This window comes from Mustela erminea, chromosome 2 (assembly GCF_009829155.1).
Source record: "Mustela erminea isolate mMusErm1 chromosome 2, mMusErm1.Pri, whole genome shotgun sequence".
Classification (NCBI taxonomy): Eukaryota; Metazoa; Chordata; class Mammalia; order Carnivora; family Mustelidae; genus Mustela; species Mustela erminea.
Window position 1 is genome coordinate 26,516,871 of NC_045615.1, and position 13,093 is coordinate 26,529,963.

General features: G+C 44.5%; 1 protein-coding gene across 2 annotated transcripts in view; it reads left to right on the top strand.

Annotated features, from left to right (window-relative positions):
• The first annotated feature begins 508 nt into the window (after positions 1–508).
• Positions 509–13,093, top strand: part of TRIM2 (tripartite motif containing 2) — a 119,687-nt gene continuing 107,102 nt past the window's right edge. For both annotated transcript variants that reach the window (XM_032332542.1, XM_032332544.1), the window contains exon 1: positions 509–666. In XM_032332542.1, coding sequence (XP_032188433.1) covers positions 637–666 — 30 coding nt within the window. In that variant the 5' untranslated portion in view covers positions 509–636. The remainder of the gene's footprint in view (positions 667–13,093) is intronic.

Sequence of the window (13,093 nt, forward strand, 5' to 3'; positions counted from 1 at the left end):
AATAAGCCTATTTCTCTGGGTTCTGAAGACATACCTATAAAATCAAACATTTTCTCTGTGGGGGTAGTGAAGGCTTCTCATCAGACACTTTATTCCACAGAATAAGTATGTCATAAAGGCATCCTCCTTGGATTTTGTTCTTTGATTGGAAAGCTCCTACAGGCCGCAATAAATAGACCATTCATTGACCCCCCAGAAGAATGAAGATGGCTAATGCAACACCAATGTTTGTGACTTTTAAAATGTATATTATTATGTTGGAGACATACGAACTTTTCCTTGAAATTGGTCTGCAGGCAGTGATTAAACTTTTCAACTTGGACTCCTTTCATGCTGCTGGCTATAAAGACGAGGACTTGGCTGTTCTTCTTTGGCTCCCTCTCCAGCTCTCTGGTCTCCCCGACTTCAGAATGAAACCTAATATCTTAAGCTAACAGAGCCCGAAGAGGCTGGTCATTGGCTCCCATTGTCCCCTGATACCGCAGCCCTGCCCCTTTGGCTTGTGCTGACGAGCTGTTTATATTTTTGTAAGGGCCACCCTTTAACTCAGCAGCCTGATGACTATAATGGGCCCAATTGTCTGTGGGCTGCAGAGAGCTGAGTCCCCACATCGGAGGAGGCTGGGGCCAGTCTCTGATGTCCAGGAGCGGCCGTTATGGAACACGGGTAAGGACAGTTCCGAGTGTGTGATGATGCTTTTTATGGGCTCGCTGGTTAATCCTGGGCACCGTTTAAGAGAAGCAAGTTGCTATTGAATTGCTAGCTTTTTCTTGGTTTTCATTTGTTGCCTGCTAACCACGGAAGGAGAAAGTCATTTCTCTGGGGTTTGCTGACAAGGCTCATAATGATTCTGGTCAACCCAGGCAAGAAATGCACAGGGAAGGAAAAAAACGAGAGGAGAGACACAGGTGGGTTTGACAGCAAAGCAACAGGGGAGAGGCAAAGCTCACGGCTGTGTGGGTAATGTTGTGAGGCTCAGAGGCTGTTTCGTTTCCTAACTTAAGTGTTCACGGTCAGGAGCTGGGCTCTGCCATGGTGGGGTTTCTGTAAGCCTGCTGTTAGCGGGTAGAACTCAGCCGACCCTGTTGTGAAGGGGTCTCCTATCTGCTGGTATTTTCAAAGGGCAAACCGTAGTCTTCTTGTATGTCATTAATAGTTCTATTCAGAAATGTGGGAACGGTTTGAAGTTGGCATGCTATAAAGTTTTATTGCCCGTAAAAGTGCTCAGAGGGTACTCTGCCTGCTGCAGTGGGGCTCAGGAATGGAGGAACAGCCCCAGGCGATTAGAGCATTTGTCCTTGACTACCCAAGAGAAAAGGCGGTGGAGCCTGAGGACACCATGTGAGAGGGGGTGACACGCAATGGGCATAGCCAGCCCACCTGAGCGTTCTTTCTGGTTTCGTGCTGGTAAATAAATGAGTGAGGGAGGGAAACTGCTCGGCTACAGCCTTTACTGACTGATGTCATCGTCCTGGCTATTCCATTTGGTACTAAGACGCCCTTCATGGTGCAGAGGGGCACGGGGTCAAGGGAGGGGGGTGTGCTGTGTCTCAGATCGCAAGGGGGAGGGCACAGCTAGAGCCCTGGGAATTGCTTTGGGAATAATTGCCTCCTGCTAAACGGAAAATCACCTATGGCAGCTTTGATCAGAGAATTTTGTTCTGTCCTTTCTGAGGAGCCTCAGGGTGTGGGGTCCGTGAACTCACAGTCAGTGTTTGATATGGACACGAGCCAGAAAACCTGAAAAGGTGAAGTTTAACTTTTAGCGAAACTAAAGGTGACTCATGGGACTTGAATACATCTGGTGCTTTCTAAATCTTCCCACTTCTCCCAAGCCCCAGACTTTGTATTTGTTATCTGGATACACCACCTTTAAAGCCAACATATTTGGGTGCTCCTGGAGGAATTAATTCAGATGCAGAGGTGGTTTTTTTTTTTTTTTTTAATTTATTTATTTATTTTTTTTTTTTTTTAAAGATTTTATTTATTTTTATTTGAGAGAGAGACAGTGAGAGAGAGCATGAGCGAGGAGAAGGTCAGAGAGCGAAGCAGACTCCCCATGGAGCTGGGAGCCTGATGTGGGACTCGATCCCGGGACTCCGGGATCATGACCTGAGCCGAAGGCAGTCGTCCAACCAACTGAGCCACCCAGGCATCCCGCAGAGGTGGTTTTTAAGTGAATTTGACCCAAAGCAACCTGAACATTTCAGCTCAGTGTATGAAAATACCAGGAGGTCTCTGAGTGAAGCCAGGGTTTCCTGAAGTGCTCTCAGAGCCCAGGAGGAGGAGGATGAGTTGCCCCATGGGTGGTATTGGAAAGGGACAGGCAGGCAAGGCAGAGACTCATTCCTCCTTCAGACAGACCAGTGCACTCTCCATTCCCACTGGGCAAGCACCTCCAGAGGGCAAGACAGCAGAATGAGGAAGGATAAAGAGGAGGACCAGTGAGAGAGAAGATGGGGAGAGTACCAGGAGACCCCACAAGGCACAAAGACAGCTGTTATCCAGCATCTTTTATCAGAATGGTGGACATGCCAGTTTCTTGGCATTTCAGAGGCAGAATTTACATAAGTTAATGCTCACATAAGAGATTTACAATAACAATATTCTACAGCTCTTACATACCAAGGGCTGCTCTCATGGGTCCACAAAATCAAACATGAAAGCATGTGTGAATGAAATACTGTGACAATGGCACGTATCAACGGTAATAACAATGATGATTTATTGAGCGCTTACTATGTGCCAGGACTTTATCTCACTGGGTCCTCACCAACTCCTTAAAGTCAGAACGGTTCCTGTCCTTGCTTTATAGAAAAGGGATCTGAAGCAGAGGGGTTAAGTAACTTGGACAAAGTCACACAGCCAGTAAGCCACCTGAAGTGTGAGTCACCACGAAGGTGTCCAGGACATAGCCTTGTGTTATGAACTGAGGAGTTCCTGTGGAATAGAGCTGGCATTTATATTCATAGCTTTTCAAGAATTCATCTAGTGACTGGTACCAAAATGTGGCCTCCTGTAGAAGCTAATTAGCAATCGGGAAGGAAAGCCAAGAACAACTTCCTTTAAACAACTTCCTTTAAAGCGCTGAAGCCTAGTAGTCTTGCCCCACTGATCTTAAGACCAGGAAGGGCCAGTTGTGGGGAGGTGTTTGGGGCACCTGGCTGGCTTGGTCCATAGAGCATGTGACTCTTGATCTCAGGGTTTTAAGTTTGAGCTTCATGTTGGATATAGAGATGACTTAAAAATAAAATCTTTAAAAAAAAAAAATTAAGACTTCCAATGTTGCAACTGGGAATGCCTTGGGGAGCTATATGATCTGAAGCTATCTTGGAAAAGAACATGGCACTCTTTAGGGTAAATAGTTCTGAAGTCAGGTTACAGCTTCAAAGTTCAATTTTAACACTGTGTTTTACCCTTCTGGGAAGAGCAGAGAGGTTGTTGGAAGGAAAGTTTCCATGCTGTGAGCACTCCATCTTTGGAGGATCCTCAGTCGGATCTCAGGATATATGTATTTAGCTCTTTAACACTTCAAAGAACACACAGAAACTGCCAGCCTTGAGTTTATTTACCCTGAGCTCACAGATCTAAATGTTTTCCTCCTACACACCCCTTTAGAGATACATAGCATTTTCCAAGAGAGTTCCAGAGCTTGGTGTCCAGGAGCATATCTGCTGTTTGTCAAGTCAGAGGTGGGCCCTTTGGCCCAACTGTTTGAGTAATTTTGCTTAAGTTCTATTTGCAGTTCTCAGCTGCAAAATGTGAAGTGTGCCTGTCAGCTTGTCAGGTACGGTACCAGAAAGCGCAGGCTGAGAGTGGGCAAACACACCTGGTCGTTAAAGACCTACCAGGAGCCGTTCTCCCTGAAGAGCTGATCAGGACTGCAGGTGTGATACAGGTGTGATCGGGGTTGAGCTATGTCTCAAGGGCTCCCAGGGGTTCCCCAGAGCATACAGTCCCAGATTTGCCTTCCATCTTTTTTGATGGGTCCGTAACATCCTGGATAGCAAAATAGCCTATCTACTAAGTATGTGTGATGGTGTCGGTGTGTCTCGTTTGAGAATTTATGTGAACAGAAAATGGGGAATGCAAAGGATTATGAATGCAATCAGTGTTCCATCGCTACACTTAGGGAGCTCAGCAGACTCTCTGTTCCTCAGCCATCATCTGCAGGGGCTCTGAACTTACACACGTGAGTCTGCGGTGTGGCTATGTTCTTCACTCCACACCACTGCCCCAGGTCTGCTTCCAGCTCCAGACCTTGCCTTGCAGGCTATACTTCTGAAATTTATGGAATATTTAAATATTCTCTGCTTAGCACCCCGCACAACATCACCCAAAAATCTCAATCAGAATGAATGAGATGATCCCTCTGTGATAGAAAAGGGATAACTCATGCCAAATACTGTGGAGGGCCTTCCCCGTGTTCTATTTTTTCAGTCCTCATAAAAGCCCAAGAAGGTAGGCATGATTATTATCCCATGATCATGTGAGGGAAATGAGAACTGGAGAGGTTAAGTAACTTCCCAGAGTCCTCAGTAGTCACTAGAAACCAGCAGACCTGTGATTCAAGTTCAGATCTGTTTGAGCGATGTTCTGGTCTTGGTGCATTTTGGGGATATTCTACTTTTCCATAAAACTTACTATGAGTATTTGTAATAAACACAGAAATAGACCTAATGGTACAATGGATCCCAAAACAGTCAGCACTCAAGACCTTGGCCACATTTGCTTCATCCTTGTAAGACAGTTTTCTTTGGCTCCATTTCCTGTCAGTTCCATCTCATCCAGGATCGCTCACTCACTTACATGCTGGGTGTCAGCCTGACCAAACAACTGGTTGTTCTCTGAATATTGTCTCTTGCCTCTGGACCTTTGCACTGGCTGATCCCCTTGACTCAGTGGCTTCTACCCCGATACACTGTTGTCCACAAGACCACCACTGACCAACCGAATCAGAAACTTCAAGCACTAATCACCCTCCTCTCCGTCACCATTTGACACACTCCTCCTCAATCTTCCATACTCCCTCACTTCTAGCATCATCTGTTCCTCCACAAAGCCTTCACCGATGTCCCAAGTCTGGCTAAGGGTGCTCCCTCCCACAGCATCTTGTACATACGTCTGTCATAACACCGCCCCATGGAATTCTTCAATAGAATGTGGATTCTTCTAGGGCCAACACCATGGTTTTGAGCTCTATATTCCCAGAGACTAGCACATACTGACTAGTGATCAGTAAACACTTGAGTGAGGAAGAGAGGAAGAGGAAGAGAGTAACAGGAGAGAAAGGAATGGACGTGACACCACCTGAGTTCCTAACCCTGCAGGTCTCTGAATATGAGGAGCCCCTCACACTTTTTCTGGGAGCGTTTGGCATAACAAGATCTGTTGCCATTGTACACATGAGTTTTACACCAGCCAGAAGGTGGGCAAAGAGAAGCAGCAAGAAAATACCAGACTAGCACCTGCGAACACACATAGGATCCTCCCCTACTTTGAGGTTTTATTCTACCTGCCCCAATTTTTGCCTCCAGAAAACCATGTCTGTTTAACTAATTTCCCAACGATCTTCAAACATCTGAAGGGTCATCTAAAAAATGGGTGCCTTGGGGCACCTGGGTGGCTCAGTGGGTTAAGCCACTGCCTTCGGCTCAGGTCATGATCCCAGGGTCCTGGGATCGAGCCCCGCGTCGGGCTCTCTGCTCAGTGGAGAGCCTGATTCCCCCTCTCTCTCTGCCTGCCTCTCTGCCTACTTGTGATCTCTGTCTGTCAAATAAATAAAATTTTTTAAAAAATGGGTGCCTTCCTGTTATATAAAGTAACCGACTTGAATGTGTGATCTCCTGAGAAAGTAAGAAACACATTTTTTGTGGATACTCTCAAATGAGCAGATTCCAGGAGACTATTTCAGGCCCATCTATTAATTCTCAGATGAGAATTAATCTTTCCATGTGGAAAATCCAGGCACCCCTGGATGACTTAATTTTAAATACAAGAGCTTGAAGCAAAATGTTGCTGAGGAGCTTCTGTCTTTTATTCAAGTCCTGTGAAATCTGCAAGGCTGGCTCCTTCTGGGGCCGGCAAGTGCCTCCCCAGCAAATGGCAATAATTGCATTTTTAGGAACACCCAGGAGAGCCCAATCTATTTGACATATAGGTTCTTCCACTGGGACCCGAGCAACAAGAACTAGGGTTCTCAGAACACAATTCTTGATCTGCATTCCTCACTGGGTCATTCTGTTTCCTCCAGAGCATTTTTTTTTAAAGATTTATTTTATTGGGGCGCCTGGGTGGCTCAGTGGGTTAAGCCGCTGCCTTCGGCTCAGGTCATGATCTCAGGGTCCTGGGATCGAGCCCCGCATCGGGCACTCTGCTCAGCAGGGAGCCTGCTTCCCTCTCTCTCTCTGCCTGCCTCTCCATCTACTTGTGATTTCTCTCTGTCAAATAAATAAATAAAATCTTTAAAAAAAAAAAAAAGATTTATTTTATTTATTTGAGAAAGAGAGAATGAGAGGGCAGGGCAGAGAGAGAGAGAGAGTTTCTGAAGTAGACTCCTGCACTGAGCACAGAGCCCAACCCAGGGTTTGATCTCACAGCCCTGACATCAGGACCTGAGCCATAACCAAGAGTCAGTTGCTCAGCCAACTGTGCCACCCATGTGCCCCTCCTTAAGGGCATTTTTAACAACAACCACCACCACCACAACAAAAACATAGCAATGATCAGTGATTTCTTAGAAACATGGCCCTTCTAACCATCTCCTCCTCGAGGATAGCTATTGGGTCTTCTGGATGCTATCTGTGGTCTGGGCACACTGGGGACACAAGACTAAATATTAATTAATGCCAGTCCATTAAGAAAGTAGAATGGAAAAGACCCTATAAGGTAGCAGTGACCCTGCAAGCCCCAGAAGCCTGGTTGGAACGGTGGCAAGGAAAGATAGTGACAAGGCCTGAACAAAGCCGCTCTCTTCCCACACTCAGTGCCCGCAGCGAACCAAGCGGTGCCATTGTCCAAACTGTCACTGGAGGGCTGGGAGGGGGCCCTGGCAGCCGCCCAGCCTGCCCCATTGCTGTCCAGGGGTATTCAGGGAATAAGGGCCTCCAGCGCAAAGCTTCCTTTATCTCACAGGCCATGGTGCCCAGGGCACCACGGCTACCCTCTGCACACACAGCTGGTGGTGTCACAGTTTCTGGTGTCCCTTTAGAGGAGCAAGGTTCTTGGGGGATGGGAGCTGCTGATAGTGAAGGGAGTAGGGCTTGGGGACTGCTGGCCTTTGTCCTATTCAGAAATTGGGGTTACTGGGTCAGAGCAATGTCGCCATACCTTGTGATTTTCCAAGGCTGCCTAGAAACCTGCTCCTTTAGAACAAAAGCATGTCTGGCTTGTGTCCACACTCACACCGAAGGCTTTAAAAGTGGGACAGGGGTCACATCAGCGCAGCACCCCCCCCCCAGATGTTTCTGTGGGAGCTGTTGTATGCAGGCCTCCTCCCCCAAGTGGATGGAAATCTCCACTCCCAGTCTTGCAGTCCCTGGGAAGCCCAAAGCAACAAGGGGACAGGAGAGGGGGTCAGGGAGAAGAAAAGAGGGGGTGAGGGGTGCTGGAGATTAGGGAAACCAGCCCAGCTTTTTTCTCTGCCCAAGACTTGTTTGTTGCCGTGGCGTGGTGGGAGTTTTTGTTTGGGGGATTTTTTTTTTTCCCCTTTTAGCCAAAGCAGTGCATTCTGGTGCTGCCAGCAGAACAACTCTTCCCAGTTCCTTCACACGGAAATCGTGCACGTAGCATCCAGGCCCAGGCCTGTGTCTGTAATTCCCTCTATTAATTCTGAAAAGGATTTAGGTTTTGTTCTGTTTGTCTTCTCCTCGCAGAGCGCGTAGTTTCTCAGCCACCGACCAGAAGGCATTGTGCATTTGGTGGATCACCAGGCCATCAATTTAACGATGGAGAGCACCAACACTGCTTAAGCGCTAACTATATATCAGGGACTGTTTTAAGTGCTTTATGTTTATGAACTAGTGAACACTCCAAGATAAGTCTCTTGATCTCTATTTTCTTTCTTTCTTTTTTTCTTTTTTAAGATTTTATTTTTTTACTTGACAGACAGAGATCACAAGTAAGCAGAGAGGCAGGCAGAGATAGAGGAGGAAGCGGGCTCCCCGCTGAGCAGAGAGCCCGATGTGGGACTCGATCCCAGGACCCTGTGACCATGACCTGAGCCAAAGGCAGAGGCTTTAACCCATTGAGCCACCCAGGCACCCCTCTTTTTTTCTTTTTTAATATTTATTTATTTATTTGAGAGAGAGAGCAAGCAGGGGGAGGGGCAGAGCAAAAGAAACTCAAGCAGACTGAGCTGAGCACAGAGCCAGCCACGGAGCTTGACCTCACGACCCTAAGATCATGACCTGAGCCAAAACCAAGAGTCAGATGTGTAAATGACTGAGCCACCCAGGCACCCCTTTAGTCTCTATTTTCAAATGAGGAAACTGATGCTCAGAGAGTTAAGAAAGTTGTCCAAGGTCATACAGCTGGTCAGGGCCAGGCTGGCTTTTGGGTTCCAGAGTCTGCATTTTTAAACCCTGTGCCATCCCCCAAGGGAGACATTTTGTATGGATGCACAAAAGTATATGCATTCATTGCCCTATTTAATAACTTTCAAAAATTCTTTTTCTTATGAATAATGTCGTGATGAATGGTTTTGTAATAATAACTAAGTTCTTAACAAATGTTAAACCACTGTGACAGGCACTCTTTTAAGTTCTTTATGCAACTCTTTGAAACAACCTACTCTTATTACCATTTAACAGATGAGGAAACTGAGGCACAGAGCAGTTGGTGAGATATTTTGTCCCAGATCGCACAGTTAGGAAGTGACAGAGCTGTCCCAGGGCTACTGTTCTTATGATGCTTTTTGGACAAGTATCCATCAGCACACCTGTGATACTGCTTGGAGAAAAATTTTTTAGCTGGAATCACTAGGGCATAACATACGCATATTTTTAAGGATCTGGATATATATCCGTAAACTACTTTCCAGTTAACACTGGGTGGTTATGCTAATTTATGTTCCCAGGAGCCGTGCAGTTGACGAAGGAATCTAAGTTAGAATAGGCCCTGGTAAGTGGAGATGTCCCTCTAGCCCCTGGGCAGTGTATTCATAAACATTTTTAGCTTTTGTGGACTGATCTAGGCACTTACTATCTATTAATAATATTTTTATGAAAAAATATGTCTAGCCTAAAACTATACTTGAAAAGGAACGTCTGCATTGCTGGTAAGGTTTCTTGTTTCTTGATCTGGCTGGCGCTTACCCTGTTGTGGTTCCTTTTTGATAATTCATTGAATTGTCGCTTTAGAACTTGGGCACTTTCTTGTTTGTAATTTATACTTATTAAAAGTTTATTTTATTTTATTTTAAGATTTTATTTATTTATTTGACCGAGAGAGATCGAGAGGGATAGAGCAAGAGTCAGGGGGAGAGGCAGCAGCAGACTCCTTGCTGAGCGGGGAGCTCAACGTGGGGCTCGATCCAGGAACCCTGTGATCATGACCTGAGCTAAAGGCAGATGCTTAACTGACTGAGTCACCCACATGCCCCTAGAAGTTTATTTGGGGACAACTGGGTGGCTCAGTCAGTTAAACCTCTGCCTTTGGCTCACGTCGTGACCCCAGGGGCCTGGGATCGAGCCCTACATCGGGCTCCTTGTTCAATGGGAAGCCCGCTTCTCCCTCTGCCTGCTGCTTTCCCTGCTTATGCTTTCTCTCTCTCTCTGACGAATAAATAAAATCTTTAAAAAAAATTTAAAAAAAGAATCTATGTATCGGATATAGATATTTTGGAGGTTAGGCACAGAATACATTGAAATCTATCATAAAGGATAAGAAAATGACTCAATCGTCCCCATATTTTCTCCTCATGTTGGATAAAAGGAAATTTTGAAAGAAACATTTTCATGGTTTCTTTTGTTTTTAATTGCTAATGCAAGAACTGAAAAGACATTGAATTATAAGAGTTCCAAGAAGTAGGGTCCTCAAAAAGCTCTTTGCCTGTCTTTATTGTTTTTGTTTCATACGAGTAAGATTTTTTTTGTTTGAAACTTCAAAAGCATGACACGTATTTAACATATGCAGTTTATGGTGAGTGAGTTTTTGCAGGGACCTGAGAACAAATATTAAGACCCCAGAGAGAATTGTTCTCTTTTTCTCTTGGCTTTCTAATGTGTTCTTCCTTAATACTTGGTTTTGAAGTCATGTGTGGTTCTGTGATCTGGCCTGATGCCCAGATCGAGTAATGTCCCTGGAGACTCAGAACATCTTTCCGTGGCTAATGCATCAGCTCAAGAAAATCAATATATCATCAAGAAAACATTATAAGAGAGTAGACTCTTGCTCTCATGGAAGCCAGTGGCAATTTCCTTGTCAGATTTCCAGTTGTTTTGAAACATTATTTGAGTGCTTATATCCCTCTCCTGACTTTGTATTTGATCTAAAATTAATCGCTTAGCCCCATTCAGTTTCTCAGTCCCTGGAATCCAGTTGTAATTTCTATCAGTTTTTATTGCTTTGCAATAGGGGATTTAAAAGGATGCAGAATAAGAGAGTATCTTGTGGGGGCACCTGGGTGGCTCAGTGGGTTAAAGCCTCTGCCTTCGGCTCAGGTCATGATCCCAGGGTCATGGGATCGAGCCCCACATCAGGCGCTCTGCTCAGAAGGGAGTCTGCTTCCCTTCCTCTCTCTCTGCCTGCCTCTCTGCCTACTTGCGATCTCTGTCTGTCAAATAAATAAATAAAATAATTTAAAAAAAAAAGAGAGAGAGTATCTTGTGCCCTTATGACAAGACAAAAGGAAGCATGTTTCCCAACTCTTCCTTTATTTACCACCGCCAACTGGTCTCATTGTGAGATCCTGTGAGTTCTTTGATTAGGTTACTAATACTCCTTTTTTAGACCGACTTTCTCCCATTTCTACCTAACGTCTTACCATGACCTCTATATTAGCTCAGGCTGACGTAATAAAATGCCACAGCCTGGTGGTTTAAACAACAGAAACTTATTTTCTTAGAGTTCTGAAGGCTGGAAGTCTCAGAACCAGCCACCTGCATGATCAGGTTCTGATAAGGAATCCAATTCAGATTTGAAGATAGCAGTTGTGTCTTCACATGGCCTTTTTACTGCGCACACAAATGAAGAGAGAGAAAGAGAGCTGTGTCCCTTCCTCTTCTTATAAAGATACTAATCCTACTGGGTTAGGGTTCCATCCTTCCGACTTCATTTAACTTTTATTATTTCCCCAAGGGCCTTATCTCTAAATATCCTAACATGGGACTTAGGGATTCAATTATGAATTTGGCTAGCTGCTCCCCGCCCCCGCCAGGGTGGGGTAAGGGTACATGATTCAGTCTGTAATATTACCACAGCCAATACAATTAAAATTAAGGTTTGGTTTCCCTTTCAAAGTAGCTCTCTTTCCCCTAGTGTTTCTGTTAAATGACATTTAATCTTTTAATGCATGAAACATTTTTTGATTTCTGCTAACTGCATCATGAGAATCCAGACCTAAAGAAGACGTAGACCCTACACAAGCAGACTCTTAGGGGTTGATAAAGTAATGAAGTAGAAGAATGGCATGCACAAATAATCAGAACATTTGGGATGCTAGAAAACACTGTCCGTGAACTACGATGTGCTACGGGATTCAGAGGAAGAGATTACCCTCAGCCAGTGGCCACTCTTAGAGCTTCATAATCAGCAACAGGCAGGATTCGGTCTAAGGAGACTGTAGGAAGGTCCACACCAGGCTCAGCAGGAACAGACATGATGAAGGCAGGAGGATAAGGTTCAGTTGAAACTTGGGAAATCAAGAGAGGAATGCTGTGGAGTTTAATTTGATGTCATGGGGGAGGTTAGGTTCTAAGATCAGTGTTTAAAAAGAGAGGCTCAATGACTCAATGGCCCTTGACAATCTGAACATATTGTCCCCAAAGCACCAGTTTCTCCTCCCGTGTTGCAACAGAGCATGGTTTCTTTGAGCACTGGGCGAAGTAGTTGGCTATGTTTAAGGGCTGTCTTGGGAGGTGGCTGGGGAGGAAGGAGAGGTGGGGGAGAGGGAGAGAGAGAGAGAGGAACATGAACGAATGAGATCACACCGTGACAAATGCTCACAAAATGATAACCATGGAAGAGCCCAGACTGACTGAGAATTGCAGATTCTCTCCAACTGCCTCCCCACAAAGAGACGAAGAACATGAACTGGAAACTTAAAGGAAATATTGATGGAAGTGATCATATTTAAAATGTCCCACATCACTAGTGATTGAATCAATACAAATTTTTAAAAAGTTCATTTTTAATTGAAGTATAGATGACAATACTATACTAACAAATAAATACAAAATTTTAAAAAAACACAAAAACAGTAGAGTAGTAGATTTACTACTGTCTCATCGGATTAGCAAATATTTTAAAGAACACTGTTGATGAAGGTGCATATCTCAATCTCATACTTTGCTAGTGGGAATGTAAATTGGTATAACCTTTCAAGAAAATAATTGTGCAATGTCTTACTCTCTTGAGAGCCCTGTAAATGTTAAGACACCCAGACTTGATAATTCCACTACCTTGAAAATATAGAGATGTCAACAAAGATTTGTGTTTAGCAGTTTCACTGAAGTTTTATTTATAATGATTGGAAGTTTAGAAAAAATCTAAATGTGAACACTCTGGAAACTGGTTCTAGAAATGACATATCAATTAATTATTGATATTTATTTAAACAGTATTTTCTTAGTTATTTAAAAAAGTATTTTCTAATAATTTTACTAATATAAAGTGAATTTTTATAGGATTTTAAAAAAATGTTTTAAGATTTTATTTTTAAGTACTCTCCACACCCAACATGGGGCTCAAACCTACAATCCCAAAGTTAAGAGTCACATGCTCTAGTGACTGAGCCAGCCGGGTCCCCTTACAGGATATGTTTTTTAAAAACAGGTTCCATGGGTGCCTGGGTGGCTCTGTGGGTTAAAGCCTCTGTCTTCAGCCCAGGTCATGATCCCGGGGTCCTGGGATGGAGCCCTTATGGGGCTCTGCT